General features: G+C 32.1%; 2 protein-coding genes across 9 annotated transcripts in view; both read right to left on the bottom strand.

The window, feature by feature from the left end:
- The window catches only part of LOC139481930 (UDP-N-acetylhexosamine pyrophosphorylase-like), a 116,104-nt gene that overhangs the window by 18,795 nt on the left and 80,123 nt on the right, over positions 1–17,186 (bottom strand). The gene's annotated exons all lie outside the window — the stretch shown is intronic.
- The window catches only part of LOC139483551 (semaphorin-5A-like), a 31,815-nt gene continuing 21,176 nt past the window's right edge, over positions 6,548–17,186 (bottom strand). Inside the window, exons 6-12 of the mRNA XM_071267565.1 lie at positions 15,593–15,664; positions 14,242–14,396; positions 13,402–13,569; positions 9,812–9,979; positions 9,239–9,274; positions 7,940–8,318; positions 6,548–7,682 (exon numbers count right to left, since the gene is read on the bottom strand). Of these exons, the coding sequence (XP_071123666.1) occupies positions 9,267–9,274; positions 9,812–9,979; positions 13,402–13,569; positions 14,242–14,396; positions 15,593–15,618 (525 nt within the window). The 5' untranslated portion in view covers positions 15,619–15,664 and the 3' untranslated portion in view covers positions 6,548–7,682; positions 7,940–8,318; positions 9,239–9,266. The remainder of the gene's footprint in view (positions 7,683–7,939; positions 8,319–9,238; positions 9,275–9,811; positions 9,980–13,401; positions 13,570–14,241; positions 14,397–15,592; positions 15,665–17,186) is intronic.

The raw sequence follows: 17,186 nt of genomic DNA, 5'->3' as shown, positions 1-17,186 counted from the left end.
TCTAATCAAAATTAAATTTTTAATTTCTCCCGTTCTGATATGTCGCGCATCAAGGCCTTAATGCGCGACACATCAGAACGGGAGCAATTAAAGGATTTAATTTTGATTAGATTTTGTGTTTAAGACATAGAAAAACACCTGTGTTTTTACGGGTTAGTTCCAGAAATAAATAAGTTAAAAAAAGTAGAACATGTAGAATGCAAAGATCGAATAAAAGCAGAGATGTCCATAATAAGTAGGTATATTTTTTGTTTTCTCTTTTATTTTTGAGTGTGAATTCACATTACTATAAGACGTGTCACGGTACTTATCTATCCCAAAATCATGTATTTGGTTTTGGTGTTATATTTGTTATTCTCATATGATTATAAACAAAAATATAACAAGTAAATTATTTCCTAAATACGCGAAAGTTGTATTTTTTTTTATTAATTCAACTTTTGTTCTAGAAACCTGGAACCTTATTTATATATATGTTGATGAGTATCGTTAGTATGTATAAAGTTAGGGGTAATGCATTGTCCTCGTTTATGAGAGTGTTTTAAATTTGATAGATGCTTTTGTGTTCTTTTAAATTGTTCCTTTTAAAATTGTAGCACGATGATGATTGCTGTACCCATATTTTGACTATTTTATTTATTATGCCTGTTTAGTTCACGCATCATTGTAAATATAAAGTAATTTGATGAGACTGTCGTACAAAGTGAGAGGTTTAGCGCTATAAAACCAGGTTTAAACCACCATTTTCTACATTTGAAAATGCCTGTACCAAGTCAGGAATATGACAGTTGTTGTCCATTCGTTTTTAATGTGTTTTGTCATTTGATTTTGCCATGTGATTAGGTACTTTCCGATTTGACTTTTCTCTGAGTTCAGTATTTTTGTGATTTTACTTTTTATATTATTTTTGTTATAGCAAGGATATTTGTATAGAGTTATGTCAAGCATCTGACCAACATACATGTATATTTATATATAATCTCTATGTTTCCATTTGACCAAAGAAAATAATGAACGTCTATTGCACATTTTATGCCTTTATACAACGGGATCATTGGTAAAAATATCCAAAAATATCACAATAACTTAAGAAAAAATTCCAAATCATGTGTGAATAACCATTCAACATATCCTTTCTTGTGAAAAAAAAATTAACTCTAAATTGTTCAAACATAAATATCTACAAAATAAGATCAAGAACCGTAACTCTCTTTTTTGTTGTTGTGTATACATATAACAAGTACCTATCAATTGATGCAACTTGAAGCTATAATTTCGGATATTGCAAGTCACAGACTTTTCAAGCCAGTCCGCATTGGAAAAGATGAAAAAGAGACAAGATCTTTCCTTACTCTTTCCTTTGCCAACAAAGGTCTCGATGGCGTCAACTTAGGCAATATCCTTCATTATAAATTAGTTCAATCGAAAATACCTCTTTATTTCAAAGACCAGTATGTACCAATCATTTCTTATACCTATACCAAACCTATTGCAACTAAAATTTTCAATCACAAATACGTTTTGCAGGATCTCGATATTGACGACTTCAAATCTTAACCTCCTGATTGCACTAGTGCTAGTTCCCAATTCACATATAATCCGGCTAGTCACGTTATTACCGGTGACCTCAACATTGTTAATAACACTTCTCTACGAAATGTGTTTTCAAAAGGTCCGAAATATCGTGAGCCTAAATCCATCATTTGGAAATACAACTTTAAAATTTTGATGGATTCAATCCAGGATTAAGCCAGACCATGGGCTAAGCGCGAGAAGGAAGACGTAGACACTCCTTCCGAATGGATTAAGGCAGTGATGTCGTTGATATAAATCAGAATTAAGAACATGAATGGGTCTATCAATGCCAATGCTACGTCAATCTTTAAAGATCCAAATGTTGGAAAACACTTATCCTACCTCCATGACAAATATGTTGTTGTCCCCGCAGATAAAGCCCCAAACAACAATGTTTTTGTATGTAAAACTCATTACATTAACTGCCCGATAAACGAATTAGGTATTGACAATTCACTTGGAAACTCAACATATACCCTCACGACACTTACCAAAGAGGAAATACTGGATAATCATAGGTCTGTTCTATGTTCCTTTGGAATTTCAACTAAAGATGAAGAACTGGATCTTCTGTCACTGTATTATACCTAAACTACATAAGTGTCCTTACAAACAACGGTATATTGCTGGGTCTTCCAAGTGCTCCACCAAACCTCTTTCTAAATTATTAACATATATTTTTATCAGCAATCAAAAACGGGCTTCAAAGTTATTGTGAAACTGCCTATTCTAGAGGTGGCGTGAATCAGATGTGGATACTTAAAAATTCCAAAGATCGTTTAGAGTACATACAATCTAACTCTCTTTCCCACTACTTGCCGACTTCTTTCTTTATTATTATGAGGCTGACTTCATGCAGGAACTTCTTAGGAAGAAAGATAAGAAGTTAGCGATATCCTTTAACTCTACTTTCCGCTATATAGATGATGTTCTTTCACTAAATAATTTAAAATTTGGTGACTATGTGGAACGCATATATCCCATCGAACTAGAGATAAAGGATACTACAGATACAGTTAAGTCGGCCTCATATCTTGATTTACATCTAGAAATTGACAATGAGGGTCGGTTGAAAACAAAACTTTACGACAAACGAGATGAATTCAGCTTTCAAATTGGGATCATTTCATTTCTAAGTAGCAACATTCCAGCAGCACCTGCATACGGGGTATATATCTCCCAATTGATACGATATTCCCGTGCTTGCATTTCCTATCATGATTCTTTTGATAGAGGGTTGCTGTTCATAAGGAAGCTATTAAACCAAAAGTTCCAAATGGTGAAGTTGAAATCATCCCTTGGTAAATTTTACGGACGCAATCACGAGTTAGTTGACCGTTATGGAATAACCGTTTCACAAATGACATCGGATATGTTCCTTATGTCCGAACTACAATCCCCTTCCTTTTCATGAATATGACCTACCGAATTAAACTATTTACCGGATTTGTTATCACATAAGCAACACGGCGGGTGTCACATAAGGAGCAGGATCTTCTTACCCTACCCCTAGTTTTTGGTGGGGTTCGTATTGTTTATTCTTTAGTTTTCTAGTTTTGTCTGTTTGTCTGTTTGTCTTTTTTCATTTTTAGCCATGGCGTTTTCAGTTTATTTTCGATTTATGAATTTGATTGTCCCTTTTGTATCTTTCGTTCCTCTTTTTGAATCTATTCTCCATCTCATTGCAAAAAGTGGAAAATTAACTTGGTACATGCATAAAATGCTTTATCAATATATCTCTTTGTCTACCTTACTGATATATTTTTTTAAATAGCATAGCGCTGATGAGTTGTAATGAGACATGCTATGAATAGATAAAGGAAGATGTGATATGAGTGCCAATTAGACAACTCTCCATCCAAATAATAATTTATAAAGGTAAACCATTATAGGTCAATGTACGGCCTTCAACACGGAGCCTTGGCTCACACCGAACAACAAGCTATAGAGGGCCTCAAAATTACTAGACGTGCAAAACCATTAAAACGGGAAAACCAACGGTCTAATCTATAAAAAAAAAAAACGTGAAACGAGAAACACGATTAAATAACATAAACAAACGACAACAACTGTACATCAGATTCCTTATTAAGTTTGTATTAGGACTAAATATTGTATTAATGTCAGACGCGCGTTTCGTCTACAAAAGACTCATCAGTGACGCTCGAATTAAAAAAAGTTAAAAAGACCAAATAAAGTACGAAGTTGAAGAGCATTGAGGACCAAAATTCCTAAAAGTTTTGCCAAATACAGCTGAGGTTATCGATGCCTGAGGTAGAATAGCCTTAGCATTTCAATGATATAAGTTTATAATTGTTTCTTTTTGTCTAATTAATTATCAATTAGATATACAAACTTAGCCAACTAAATCTAGTTATCAGATGATCGAGGGACACGACAGTCTTATATTAGATCACATTCAAAATCAATTCAATATATCCTCTGTCCCACTACGACAAACTGTTTAACACGAACAATATTCTTATGGTGAACCCTAATAATGAATTCGAAAAGAAAATCGAACTGAAATTCTTTATCGATGTTCCAGTTCTTCACTGTCTTTTTAAAGATAGTGTCTTTACGACAAAAGAGATGATTTCAACTTTCCAATGATGAACTTTCCATTTCTATGTAGCAACATTCTAGCAGCGCCTGCATACGAAGTTTACATATCCCAATTGAAACGATATTCCCGGGCTTGTATTTCCTATCATGATTTCCTTGATAAAGGGTTGCTGATTTCAAGGACGCTTTTAAACTAAGAGTTGGTGAAGTTAAAATCCTCCTTTCTTAAATCTCGTGTTTGTTGACCGTAAAAGAATAACCGCTTCACAGATGATATAGGATATGTTCCTTATGTCGTAACTTAATTCCCTTCCCTTTTCACGAATATGACCTACCAAGGTTGCTACATGTGGAGCAGGATCTAACCCTTTCAGAGCAAAGGAGATTGACCCCGGGTTTTCGTGGGGCTCGTGTAGCTAAGTCTCAAGTTTTCTATGTGGTGTCTTGTGTAATATTATTTGTCTGTTTGTCTTTTTTATTTTCAGCCGTTTATTTTCAAGTTATGAGTTTGACTGTCCCTTTGACACCTTTCGCACCTCTTTCATATTTGAAGTAAACCGAACTGAATTTCTTTATTTATGTTCGAGTTCTTCAATATCTTTAAACAAGAATAAACTCATCGATTTATCAGTTTAAATGTTTGGAGATTAATTTGACAAAAACTGCAACGATTAAAATGTATTTTGTTTTTATCAATTAAAAACCAAGACACGTGGAAATAAAGTCATTGAGAATTATTTCCAATTTAGAAATATATACTTTTGAAGATGAGGTAACAAATTAAACAACTTTTGTTAAGACTAATCGTATATCATTGATTTTAATGTTGTAGTGTGTTGTTTAATTGCGGCATCATCTCAGAGCTGTGGTGTTTGTGACTTCCGTCACATCACTAAACCACCCACAGTCTGGTGTACAGAATGTAACGAGGGACTATGTACAGAATGTCAGGAACATCATAGTTTGTCTCAGGCATCTGGAAGCCACAATATGATACCTATTACCGGAAAATACCAGCTAATGTACTGAAAAATACTCAGTATTGTACCCCGTGGGTCATCGTAAATTCCCCTTTTTCTATTTTTAGATACTATATATAACTATAGTTGTCCGGTCACTTTTTCGCGGGGATCGTTTATCTCGTGCTTGAACTCAATGTCCAGACTTGGATATTTAAACCTCGTCAGGGCAGTATTTCTTTAGATTGGGGAAAACTTTCGTACTGGTAAGTTGTATTTTAAATTTCAATTTATTTTGTATTTCGATGTTTGACTTAAATATTTATTTCTTTACATTTGATATATTTCTTTTCGGTCTCGTAGTCAAACAGTTCTAAAATGTTAAATTTACGTTTCCGTTCCAGAATAAATAGAGGGAATTGTACACTAGCTTGATATGTTATGATTTCGGGTTTATAAAGAAATGGGTTTCATTTTGATAGCGATATTTAGACAGAGGGTTAATCCGAGGGATATTTTGGAGTAACGGTCGTCAATCTACGGGATTGTTCGTGCCTAATTACTCTGAAATAGAATTTTGTATTATCGCATGTTTTGGTTTTGGATCTTGAACTGGTCAATTTTACTGAAAAACGTTTTTCAGACATTGCTCTGGTTGGATTGAAAGCTAAACGGGAAATGCGATGGTTTTTTTTACTGGATCGATTTTTGTTCCCTAGTCATAGAATAATGAGATTCATGTTCTAGTCTAACAAAGTCGGTGGGAACCAGTGGGTATAATTATTTTGTCTCGGAAGGTTGACGTCACAACTTGATTGATTGAATTTAGTTAAAAACGAATAGTGTACAGCTCTCAATATTTTAAGTAAACGGACACCTCAAAATTCTAGTAGTAGTATTTTATTTTATTCAATTAGATAGCACTAAGGCCAAACGCTTCTTTGAAATGGTTAACTTGTATGGGTATTTTTCACCGCATCGTTTGTCCAAAAAGGGGAAGTTCGAAAGTGTATTGAAATTCTGAATTGATAATTTCACATGGAGATACCGCGATATTTATGTATTCATATGTTGTCTTTGTCTATTAAATATGAAACTGTTTTATGAATTTTGGTCATTTGTTATATGAGCAAATACATTGCTTGGCAAATCGTCATCACTGGTCACATTTTAGGTTTCGTATACCTGTCACTTATTGAATTTATTGTTTCGTTGTATTGTCAGTATGCTGTCAGAAGTCCTGGAGCGAAAGCACAGGCCGAACCCTCTCTACCAGTAACGTAAACGGCTGAGCTAGCGGGGTATAATGTCATGAGACAGATTATGAATGAAAAATACGTTTACACACGAAAACCCGTTTACGTTGCAATATGTTGTGTAAGATTGGTCATGTTTTTTTTTTATTATTATTAATAAGTTATTGTATACAAAAAGAAGATAACTACAAATTTCTATCAAGATTTATTGCGAAAGCCAAATATTAAATGATTCCAATGAAAAGTAATGTCAGCAGTTGTACTATACTAATGTAAATCAATGCAACAAGGCGCAACTTCATATTAGCAAAAGGTATCATAAAAAATTCAGACAAATATTGCTCACTGATAAACAATTTAAACTGAATGAACTCTATTGATGCATTTGAACATACCGAAAGAATCCTTTAAAACACATTTTTCTATAAGTATAAAATTGTTATTGAAAAAATAGCACATAACAAATATATAAAAGTATTTTTAAGATAGAGTCAACTGAACATCCATTTCTTAAAAAGAAATATGAGGGGAAAAAACATTGACATTTATTTTAGATAGTTTACAATCATATATTTGAATAAAAATGCAGTTGGCATGTTTTCCATGTTTTCTTTCAGCCAGTTTTGAAATCCATCAAAAAAAATATGAGACACAAATACCAGTTTACATTTACCATACAATCTCTTATGAAACCCGTAAGGTAATATATGAGAAAAAAATAACAAATTACGATTTAACCCTTTATCATCATATTAAACAACCCTTCAAAAGTATATATGAGAAACAAAACCCAGTTGATATTATCCCTACAACCTCATGAGAATTCCTTCAAAATGATATATGACAAAACAAAAATCAGTTGATATTTTCCCTATAACCTCATGAGAACTCCTTTCAAATGATATATGAGAAACAAAACAAGTTGATATTATCCCTACAAACTCACGAGAAACCCTTTTAAATGATATATGAGAAACAACTAACAGTTGAGATTGTCCCTATAACCTCATGAAAACCCCTTTTAAATGATATATGAGAAACAAAATCCAGTTGATAGTATCCCTACAACCTCACGGGAAACCTTTTAAATGATCTACGAGAAACAAAAACCAGTTGATATTATCCCTATAACCTCATGAGAAACAACCCTTTCAAATGATATCTGAGAAACAAAAACCAGTTGATATAATCCCTACAACCGCATGATAAACCCTTTTAAATGATATATGAGAAACACAAACCAGTTGATGATATCCCTACAACCTCACGAGAAAACTTTTTGAATTATATATGAGAAACAAAAACCAGTTGATGATATCCCTACAACCTCACGAGAAATCCTTTTTAATGATATATGAGAATCCAAACAAGTTGATATTATCCCTACAATCACACGAGAAAACTTTTTGAATTATATATGAGAAACAAATACAGTTGATATCATCCCAAAAACCTCATGAGAACCCCTTTCAAATGATGTATGTGAAACAAAAACCAGTTGGTATTATCCCTACAATCTCACGAGAAACAACCCTTTCAAATGATATATGAGAAACACAAACCAGTTGATATTATCCCTACAACCTCAAGAGAAACCTTTTTGAATTATATATTAGACAGAAATACAGTTGATATTATCCCTATCACCTCGTGGGGGAACCCCATTCAAATGATATATGACACACAAAACAAAAACCAGTTGTTATGTATCACTACAGAGCAATTTCAAATTCCTGAAAGTGATACATGAGAGAAAAAAGATATTAACATGTATCCCTACAATCTCATCTAAAATCCCTAAAAAATATTCTATGAGAAACAAAAATCAGCAAATGAAATTTATCTTTACAGCCACAAGTGATACACATAATTCATTGTTCCTCCGGGTTTATATTAATTCTTTATATAATTAGTCTGTGATGAGATTTCCTTTTTAATTTTCTTGCTTTCTTCCATTCTCCATCTACAGAAAATAGAAAGTTTGTAAATTATATTTATAACTGTCATTGTTAAGATTTACTGTTTGTGTATATTTTTGTGTATACTATTTTTATATTAAAGCTGAATGTTTGAAAAGAGAAGTGCAACTAAAAAATCAGAAGTCAGAGAAACATTGACAACACCTTGGTAAAAAAAAATATTGAAAAACACCGAACAGAAAACTATGGATCGAGCAATTCGAACTATTCCAAAAACCTAGGATGATCTTAAATGCTCATCATACAATAGCAGATTGGTGAAGGTCTCTTGTTCAACACGAAAAACTGTCCAAAAACCGTTGACCATTGGTACCTATAAATACTGTTACCCATAAACATGTTAAACAAAACGTTAAAATAATAAGCAAATACATGGCTTCTTTATCCGATACTTTAAATTATAATTAAAATCGATTTTTATTCTTTTTACAAAGTATCACATTTTCAAAAACTTCAAAAACTTTACAGAAGTAAAAAGAAGAACACTATGATTAGTTTTCATTGTTTGTGCGTTTTGAATGTCCAATCGGTATGTTCCGCCTTTTTATATTTCTCTTTTCTCTTTTACATACAAAAATAACCTGAATTGCCAAAACTAGAATAGTCTTAAAAGTTCCTATGTTTTTTAATGGCATCGAAAATGACAATTTGTTTAGAACCTTTCAAAATACAACAGATATTGATTTGGCTTGCGTTTTTTCACAAAAAAGAAAGTACTTTTTTGAAAGCATTATTTTCCTTTTTTTTTTTTTTTTTTTACTATTTTCTAATGCAAAGGGATCAAATGGGACACTAAAAACTTATTAGCTGATGAAAAAATAATAATGTTACGTGCAAAAAATACGAAAAAAGTGCAGATTATACAAATATTGTATATAAGTAATTCATTTGAAATTATATTTACCTATTTTTTTGTTTTTGGCTGCATCTTTTCACGATTCTGAAAAATAGAAATTGTAAGCATTATATGAAATTGACGACAAAAAGACAAAAATAAGATATAATAAATATAATACACACATATATATATTGCATTTTTATCCCGATTTATATTTTTAAAGTCGTATTGTAGCGACTTCAATAAAATATCCCTCAATTCAGTTGTTTTAAGGAATCCATACCCTGTTCCATCACTTGAAATGTGTTTGCTGCAAGGATCCGGATATTTGTTCACAATTAAAAATGCACTTCCATTTACGTTAGCTAAAAGGTAAGAAAACAAAGGTACATTGTCCTTTAAATGAACGTATTATTGATTAGAAAGAAAACAAATGTTGAATGACGGAAAGGATTGTCAAATATGTCCTTTTAATGGGTTAAATATTTGTACAGCTATAACATGACTGGTAAAATATTACAATTAAAAAATGCTTTGACTATTTACCCGTAAATGCCAAGCAATAGTGTAAATGCCAATCAATAATTAAAAGTACAACTGTCATCAGAAACGGTATTCAAAAATTATAATATTACTTACTGTGACATTTTCCCAAGGAACATAGTTTTTTTTTCTTATCACAACCAACACAACCATTACCACCACCAGAAGGAGCAGGATTGTCACATCGTCTAGTTCTTATTCCTATGCCATTACCACAGGTAACAGAACATCTCACAGACGACCAGAGGCCCCAATGTCCATCAACTATGATACAAAAGAATAAAGAATATTGTTAAAAAATATACATGGTTTATATTCAGTATTGCAAGGTGATGGTGATTTAAACATTTTTTTTCTAAAGTACGTTGTGCTTTATTTGTATTAGGCTCAAAGACATATCTGCTTCCTTTTTTCATTAGCTGTGTATACTTCAATCTTGTATATGTTGTAATTAAGAAACACAAAACGTTTCAGAATACAATTTTATCCATTATTGAATCTTGGTTTAGAAATTATATTGAAATTAAGATTCCAAAGCCCTCAGGCAGAGTGGTCCATAATTATCTATTCATCTTTGTCTTAGTGTTTTATCGTTCTGTTTTTAATTATCTATTCATCTTTGGTCTTAGTGTCTTATCGTTCTTAATGAAAATGACACCAGAAGCAGCAATTCAAGCATCTATTCCAAATTCAAAACAAAAGCATTGTAACTATTTTTTTTAATGTTCGTTTGAATTTTAAAATAACAAACAGACCGTTCAAATGGAAATAAATGTACGCTCAAAATACAACCCTTGTTTTGTTTCTTTCTGACTTTAATAGTATGTAGGAGATTATATTTTCAAGACGTACATGTACATTAATAAAAAATCAAACAAATTTCAATTTGGATATACGAAGTAAGTATCAAGAATGCTAGTTGGTATTCACATTTATATTAAGGAATTTTATCAACCATTCAATATGACACGTCAACTTTATAAAATTATCTGTATACGTCTATTACGTAATACACCTCTTCATATCTCATTTGTTAATATTGTTAAAAAGTTGACAGTGCTGCTTTCAATATCGTAGCAACTAGTATAGCCGTTATGTCTTAGATATCTATATATGTCGACCGATAAGCTACGTAGCTAGCCTATCAAAATGACGTGATGGATTATATCCTTTCAAACGCCTTTTTGGATTTTCTAGAAACATACATTTTTTGGTCTATCTAGATCTATTAAGCCGATAGGCTAGCTGCACGTTCGATAGTAGCCTAACGTAGCACCTACCATATTGAACGCAATCCAGATATAATATGTAGTGGAGTGTTACGTAGTTTACCTATACAAATATTTTTATAAAATTTAATTTTAATACTTCCTAATGGATTTAAAGGAAGACATAACTTAAGCTGCATCTGGCAATACGTTTTGGAAATCTGGGTCCTCAATGTTCTTTAACTTCGTACTTTATGTGGCCTTTTAATTTGTAATGTGGGCGTCACAGGTGAAATTTGGTAAAACAAAACACACTTTTGGCGTTTACAAGTATTAGCTTGGTATCTGTGATGAGTTTACTCAATACTTCGTGATACAATATTCTACATTAAGCCTAATATATATTTGCTGGGTGTCACTTGTATATATATACTACATGTGCTATCAAATATGCGTGTTTGGCAGTTTACAATGAGGATGATTTAAAGAAGTACGGTCTCACTAAAACTATTCTCTACTACTGCTCCTTCTTTTGCTGCCGTGCCATTTATTGACCAGGTTTAAGTAGTAGTGATACCATCAACACATGTCTACTGGAAATATGCATTGATAAATTCTTCACTGTTGGATGGATTAGTGTTTAATGTATAGTTGTGAATGTACTTTAAATATACATTCTACTCTGCTATGTGGTTGACACATCCTTATTGAATGGATGAATGATGATCCTTTACATTTGGTTGTAATTATTACAGCATTTCACATGTTAATGTAATTTGAATATGAACCTTGAATATGAATTTGGAAGACATGTTATCCTACCGAAATGACTCAGACGCGCACACACGCTTGACGACACCTCTTGCATAGCAGAGAAGAAGCAAATACAGAGTTCTTGATTTGATCCGGTCGAGATCTTATTAATCACCTTCTGCATCACAGGTGAACATGCTAATTATAGACCACCGAAGCGGTTGAAAGATATTTAGAGAAACAGTCAATAGTTTTACAAATACACATTTATGTTGCATAATTACTATGCAACTAGACAATAAATTCGTCTTCTTCATGTTATGATTAATAGTGAAAAAAGTTCCTATAACAATAGAAAAAGTTGTTTTATGCCTTGCTCTTTTCATCCCTAAGAACTTATAAGTTATCTTATAACACTGTTTTGCGTTCAGTTTGGTAAGTCGAATAAGAAAATCAAGCACTAGAGTTCCAAAAAAAGCCGCCAAGTAAAATAACTCAAACTCAAAATACGTGGTATCGAAATCTGTACACGCCATGACCAAGAAGACAATCGACGAAAAGGAATCCAAAAGTTTACACAACACTATACCGTATACAGACAAATAAATATAAGCAACAAGAGACCAACTCAAAACTGTAATTGATTTAAGGTGCACCAGAAGGATCTGCACAAAAACAGGCGTGTAAGTAAGTAATGCTCCCGCGCAAACTATAATTCATATAAAATATAACACTATGAATATGAGGGTTAGATTCAAATATACCCAATTGAAAAAAAAATACTCCGTCAACCACCATGTTATCATTATCAAATTGGTTTCTCATCAAATTTAGATTTATAATAGGTCCAAATGCACCTTAAACGAACTACATTGTGACCATACCCATGAATGTGTGATTTTGATTTGAATAAAGTTCATATTAATGAGTGTCAAGTTTAAGAAATTATAAAAAAAGTATTGGTAAAATGTATAATCACAAAAATACTGAACTTAGAGGAAAATCAATTCGGAAAGTCCATAATCAGTAAAACCACACAAAATAATTTAAATATAAATGGAAATTCTCTTTATAAACAAATGTTGTAATTGTGTTTAGTTTTGTTTGATTTTGTTCAGTTTAGTGTTAGTAAAATATTATTTTTACTTTTGTTTCTATGAATGTTGGCCAACTGACAATCCGAATATCCTACGTCTTTACAATGATCTTTTTAAACTTAAAAATTATTTTCAAGACGTATAAAGAAACGTCTTTAAACGAAATGTATTTCTTTGTTGATTTTCGATAATAAACGAAAATAACGAAAATACCGCACCTTAAGGAAAATTCAAAACGGAAAGTCCTTTAACAAATGGCAAAATCAAAAGCTCAAAGACATCAAACAAATGGAAAACAACTGTCATATTCCTGCTTTTTATAGCAAGCTAAACCTCTCACTTGTATGACAGTCGCATAAAATTCGATTATATTGACAACAATGCGTGAGGAAAATTAACAGACATAATATGTTAAAATGTCAAAATTGGGGTACAATAACTATTTATTTCATGTGGTGTTTCCTTGAAAGTTTAACTTAATTCTGGCTCTATTTCATTTGATTTAATACCATAAATCTGACGATAAGTCTTCTTCATTGTATAACTACATATCTAACATGTTTAAGACCAGGATTGCGAATTTTAAATATATTTTTTTTAAATTCTGTACAGTTTAAGAAATATTTACCTGGACAATCACCTAGATTACAAACTGACGATTCGTTGTCGACACCTTGACAAATTTTTCCGCCGTCAGAAGGTGAGGGGTTGTTGCAAGTTCTATTTCGATATATCGTGCCATTACCGCATGTCATGGAACACGATGTTGTTGTCCACGACCCCCACTGACCATCAACTTAGGAAATGAAAATATATAAAATTAGATGTATTTGTAAAACCTTGCAATATATCAGTGAAAAAAATTTCTTCAAACATCGATTTGTTTTAATCTATAATATGATTCATATTATTCGACTGGCTTTCAAAATTATAGTTGCACCTCCAGTTTGTCTAAGTATAACAATAACAAAAACACAGAACTCCAAGAAAAATCCATAACGGAAAGTCCGTAATAAGATGGCAAAATCAAATGCTCAAACACATCAAACGAATGATAAAAACTGTCATATTCTCGGTTGAGTCATTTGTCTATTTAAGAAATGGTGGATCAAAACCTGGTTTAATAGCTAGCCAAACATCTCACTTGTATGACAGTCGCAAGAAATTTTATATACATTGGATTTGTTATTACAGTTTATGCATGTGTACATGGATACATCAAATGTGTTTTTCTTCTGTTAAGAGTATGGTTTCTAGTTCAAATAAACCAATTTGAGATTGTATGATTATTTGTTCATTACGTTTCTATGCTGTTGTCAGTCATATGTCACTTGTGATTTATAATAACTTATATAATACGGTTTCTGTTTTAAATCTTGTAAAGTGTGTTATTCTTATGTGTGTTTCTTATCAGAATAAATTATACTGAACTCAAAGTCAATTTATAAGATACTATTGAATTACCTACCTGGACTTGTACAGTTTGATATATCAAACTCTTCAATGTTTGTGACTATACCAAAATCTGAGCAGTCTCCAGAAAGTGAAGCGTTTGTTTGAATGGCTGCCCATTCAAAGAGATCAGTCATATTGCAACATAACAATTGGTTTCGACCCAAAAGTCTGAAAAGTAATATTGAATTACACTGAAATACGATGTGTCAGTGTTTCATATATAGAGCAACATGTTTTTGCGATCTTGGATCTTTACATACAAGCAAAATTATCATATTTGTATGTTAGCTGATTGTGTCTTATTGTTACGGCCAGAAATCGCCTTTAAATTGTAGCCAACAAAAGACACAAATCAATAAGAAAATTTAACAATATTTATTATACAAAAGTTTACAAGAAGTATTACACAAATATTACTGTAAACTTAACTGTCAAAATATGAGTCCAATCTTTTGTCTTTATCTGTAACCGGATATCTTTTGGAATCCAAAATAAATATTAATGGTCACAATCCAGTATGATGTTGTTTGTAGAATTAAAGTGTCAATCCAAATGCGGTGAATACTAATGTCTATCGAATCGATGTCTAAGTCTAAGTCCAAGAGTAAGTCCTAGAGTGAGTTTAACTTAAGTGTCTGTATATATATATATTTGTCATGGAAGATTCTAGAACAGTCTATAATGGACCATCCTAGAAAGTTACAATAGAAGTTTCTAGTAAAATGTAGAAGTTTATATAATGCATCTTTTATTCCAATCATTCTGTAATTGTTCCAGAGATTTCTAAACTGCACAATTCTAAAATTATTCTGTAAACAACTATCAGGCCACACAATACAAATCAGGCCAACATAAATAAATACAATAATTACAATATCATAACACTATTCCCAAGTCTAACATGTAAAGGGGGATGATGCTCAGCAACTGAACCAGGATTTTTGAATGAGGGATAAAAATTCCACAAAACGGATTATAAACCGCCGAGAGAAAAGTGGCGGAAAAAATTGTGAAATATTTCATGCTAGAAACAAAAGACTATTAAACATGTTAAACAAGAACAAATTGATAAAAATTGGGTTTTTTGGCGACAAATAACACAATTGAAATTCGCTAAATTACTGTCGCCTAAATTCATACTTCCGTTTTTGTTTTCCTCTTCTTTTTTTAATGAAGCTCATAAAAAGTTACACGAAAGTATCTTTCAGTAGTTTCCATTTAAACGATACCTTTCTCTATCCAATGCCATGACTTAAAAATGACGAGACTAACACTCTTACATTTGTATTATTTTCTAAAGTTCATTCTATGTCGTATTTAATAATGATCATTATACTATTAAAAGTCAATAATATAATACGTACAAAACCTCTACATTTGTCATTGCCATAAAAATATTGGCTGAAACGGTTGTAAAAACATTATCTGTTAAATCTCTGAAGTAAAAAAGATCAAAAATTAAAAATTAACCAGCAATATTAATCCATTAATATTTTCCAAAACAGTCGTGTTAGGTTGATGTTAGCAGTATTGGCTCGAAGCGTAGCCGAAGGCCAATCAGCTGATCGAGCCCCAATACGACTGTACGAGGACACACTACAGGATTAATACGAAAACACCCATTTTATGACACCTTTATTAACCATTGATTAAGATAACCCCCAAAAGCTGACTAAAGAAAACATGCAACTATAGGAAGACTCATACGGGATTAATATGAACTATTTGGGTAAAATATCTTTCTGATGCAAGGAATTTCGAATAACCCTGAAAAAATAATAATGTGCGATGAATTACCCTTTATTTCTCCGATTAATATAAACCTTTGCAACTCTCAAATTTTACACGAGTTATTTCCTATTAAAATGACATCACTAACGTATGTAAACAAAATGGCAACGTCGATGTAAGAACTGGTCCGTGGACTGGAGTGACGAATAAATAAATATTTGAAATCCATCTGGTGCCGAGGATAGCTTTCACAAACGGCCCATTTTAGGGCTACCAATACTTCACAGAAAAAGTGTTCATTTGTTGTACAAATTAGTTCCTTGACGAAAATGTTTTGACAAATTATTTCTGACAACGTTAAGACATGTTCAAGATCTTCTTTAACATGTATTTTCAATATTTCGAAAGACCAGTTGGTATGGTTTAAACAAATGTGGCCCATTCGAAGCGTTGCATATCCAACATTGTCCATCCTACAAATTTCTCTCACTTCGGACTGCGCCCTCATATAAATAATCTTTAATTGTTGACAATTCACATTTTGTACCGTCCACAATTGAATATACTCAAAGAAAAAATAGTACAACATATGAAAAATACTCAACATCAAACATATTGAAAACTTATATTAAGCGTAATACACATATCTATTTTCTGACACCTTTTTGAACCAAAAACCGGAAGTTGAAATCTTGTATTAAGACCAGTAAAAATTCTGTGTTTACCGGCTTTTGTGTATTAGATATGTATTTACGACCAGCTCTCAGATACATGAAATCGTATAAAATGGACAATTTTTAATGTATTTTAAGTCATTGACTAATAAACATGGTTATACATTATTAGGCGATTTTTCGAAAGAAATTTGTATGCATGTAGAACTCGGTGATATGCATTTAAAAAGAAAACATGATATGAGTAGTATTTATACTTCTTAAGATTCAATCAATTAAAAATCTATAATTGAATCAATAAAGATGCATATACAATACAATTATAGGACAACGGTAGGGAATTTACAAATCAATCAGATTAATGTATCTAAAGAATTGAGACCGCCAAAGCATTTCTATTGTGAGTGGAAACACATACACATGGTGATAGTGACCGACAAACTCCTACACGATACTAGGCTTTAATTTGTTTGCTCCAAACGCGCGTTTTGTTAACATAAAACTCATCAGTGGCGCGCTAATAAACTCCAAGACTCAAAGACCAACTCAACTA

This window comes from Mytilus edulis, chromosome 7 (genome assembly GCF_963676685.1).
Source record: "Mytilus edulis chromosome 7, xbMytEdul2.2, whole genome shotgun sequence".
Lineage (NCBI taxonomy): Eukaryota > Metazoa > Mollusca > Bivalvia > Mytilida > Mytilidae > Mytilus > Mytilus edulis.
The sequence above is the reverse complement of the archived record's forward strand: the minus strand, read 5'-3'. Positions and strand labels throughout refer to the sequence as shown.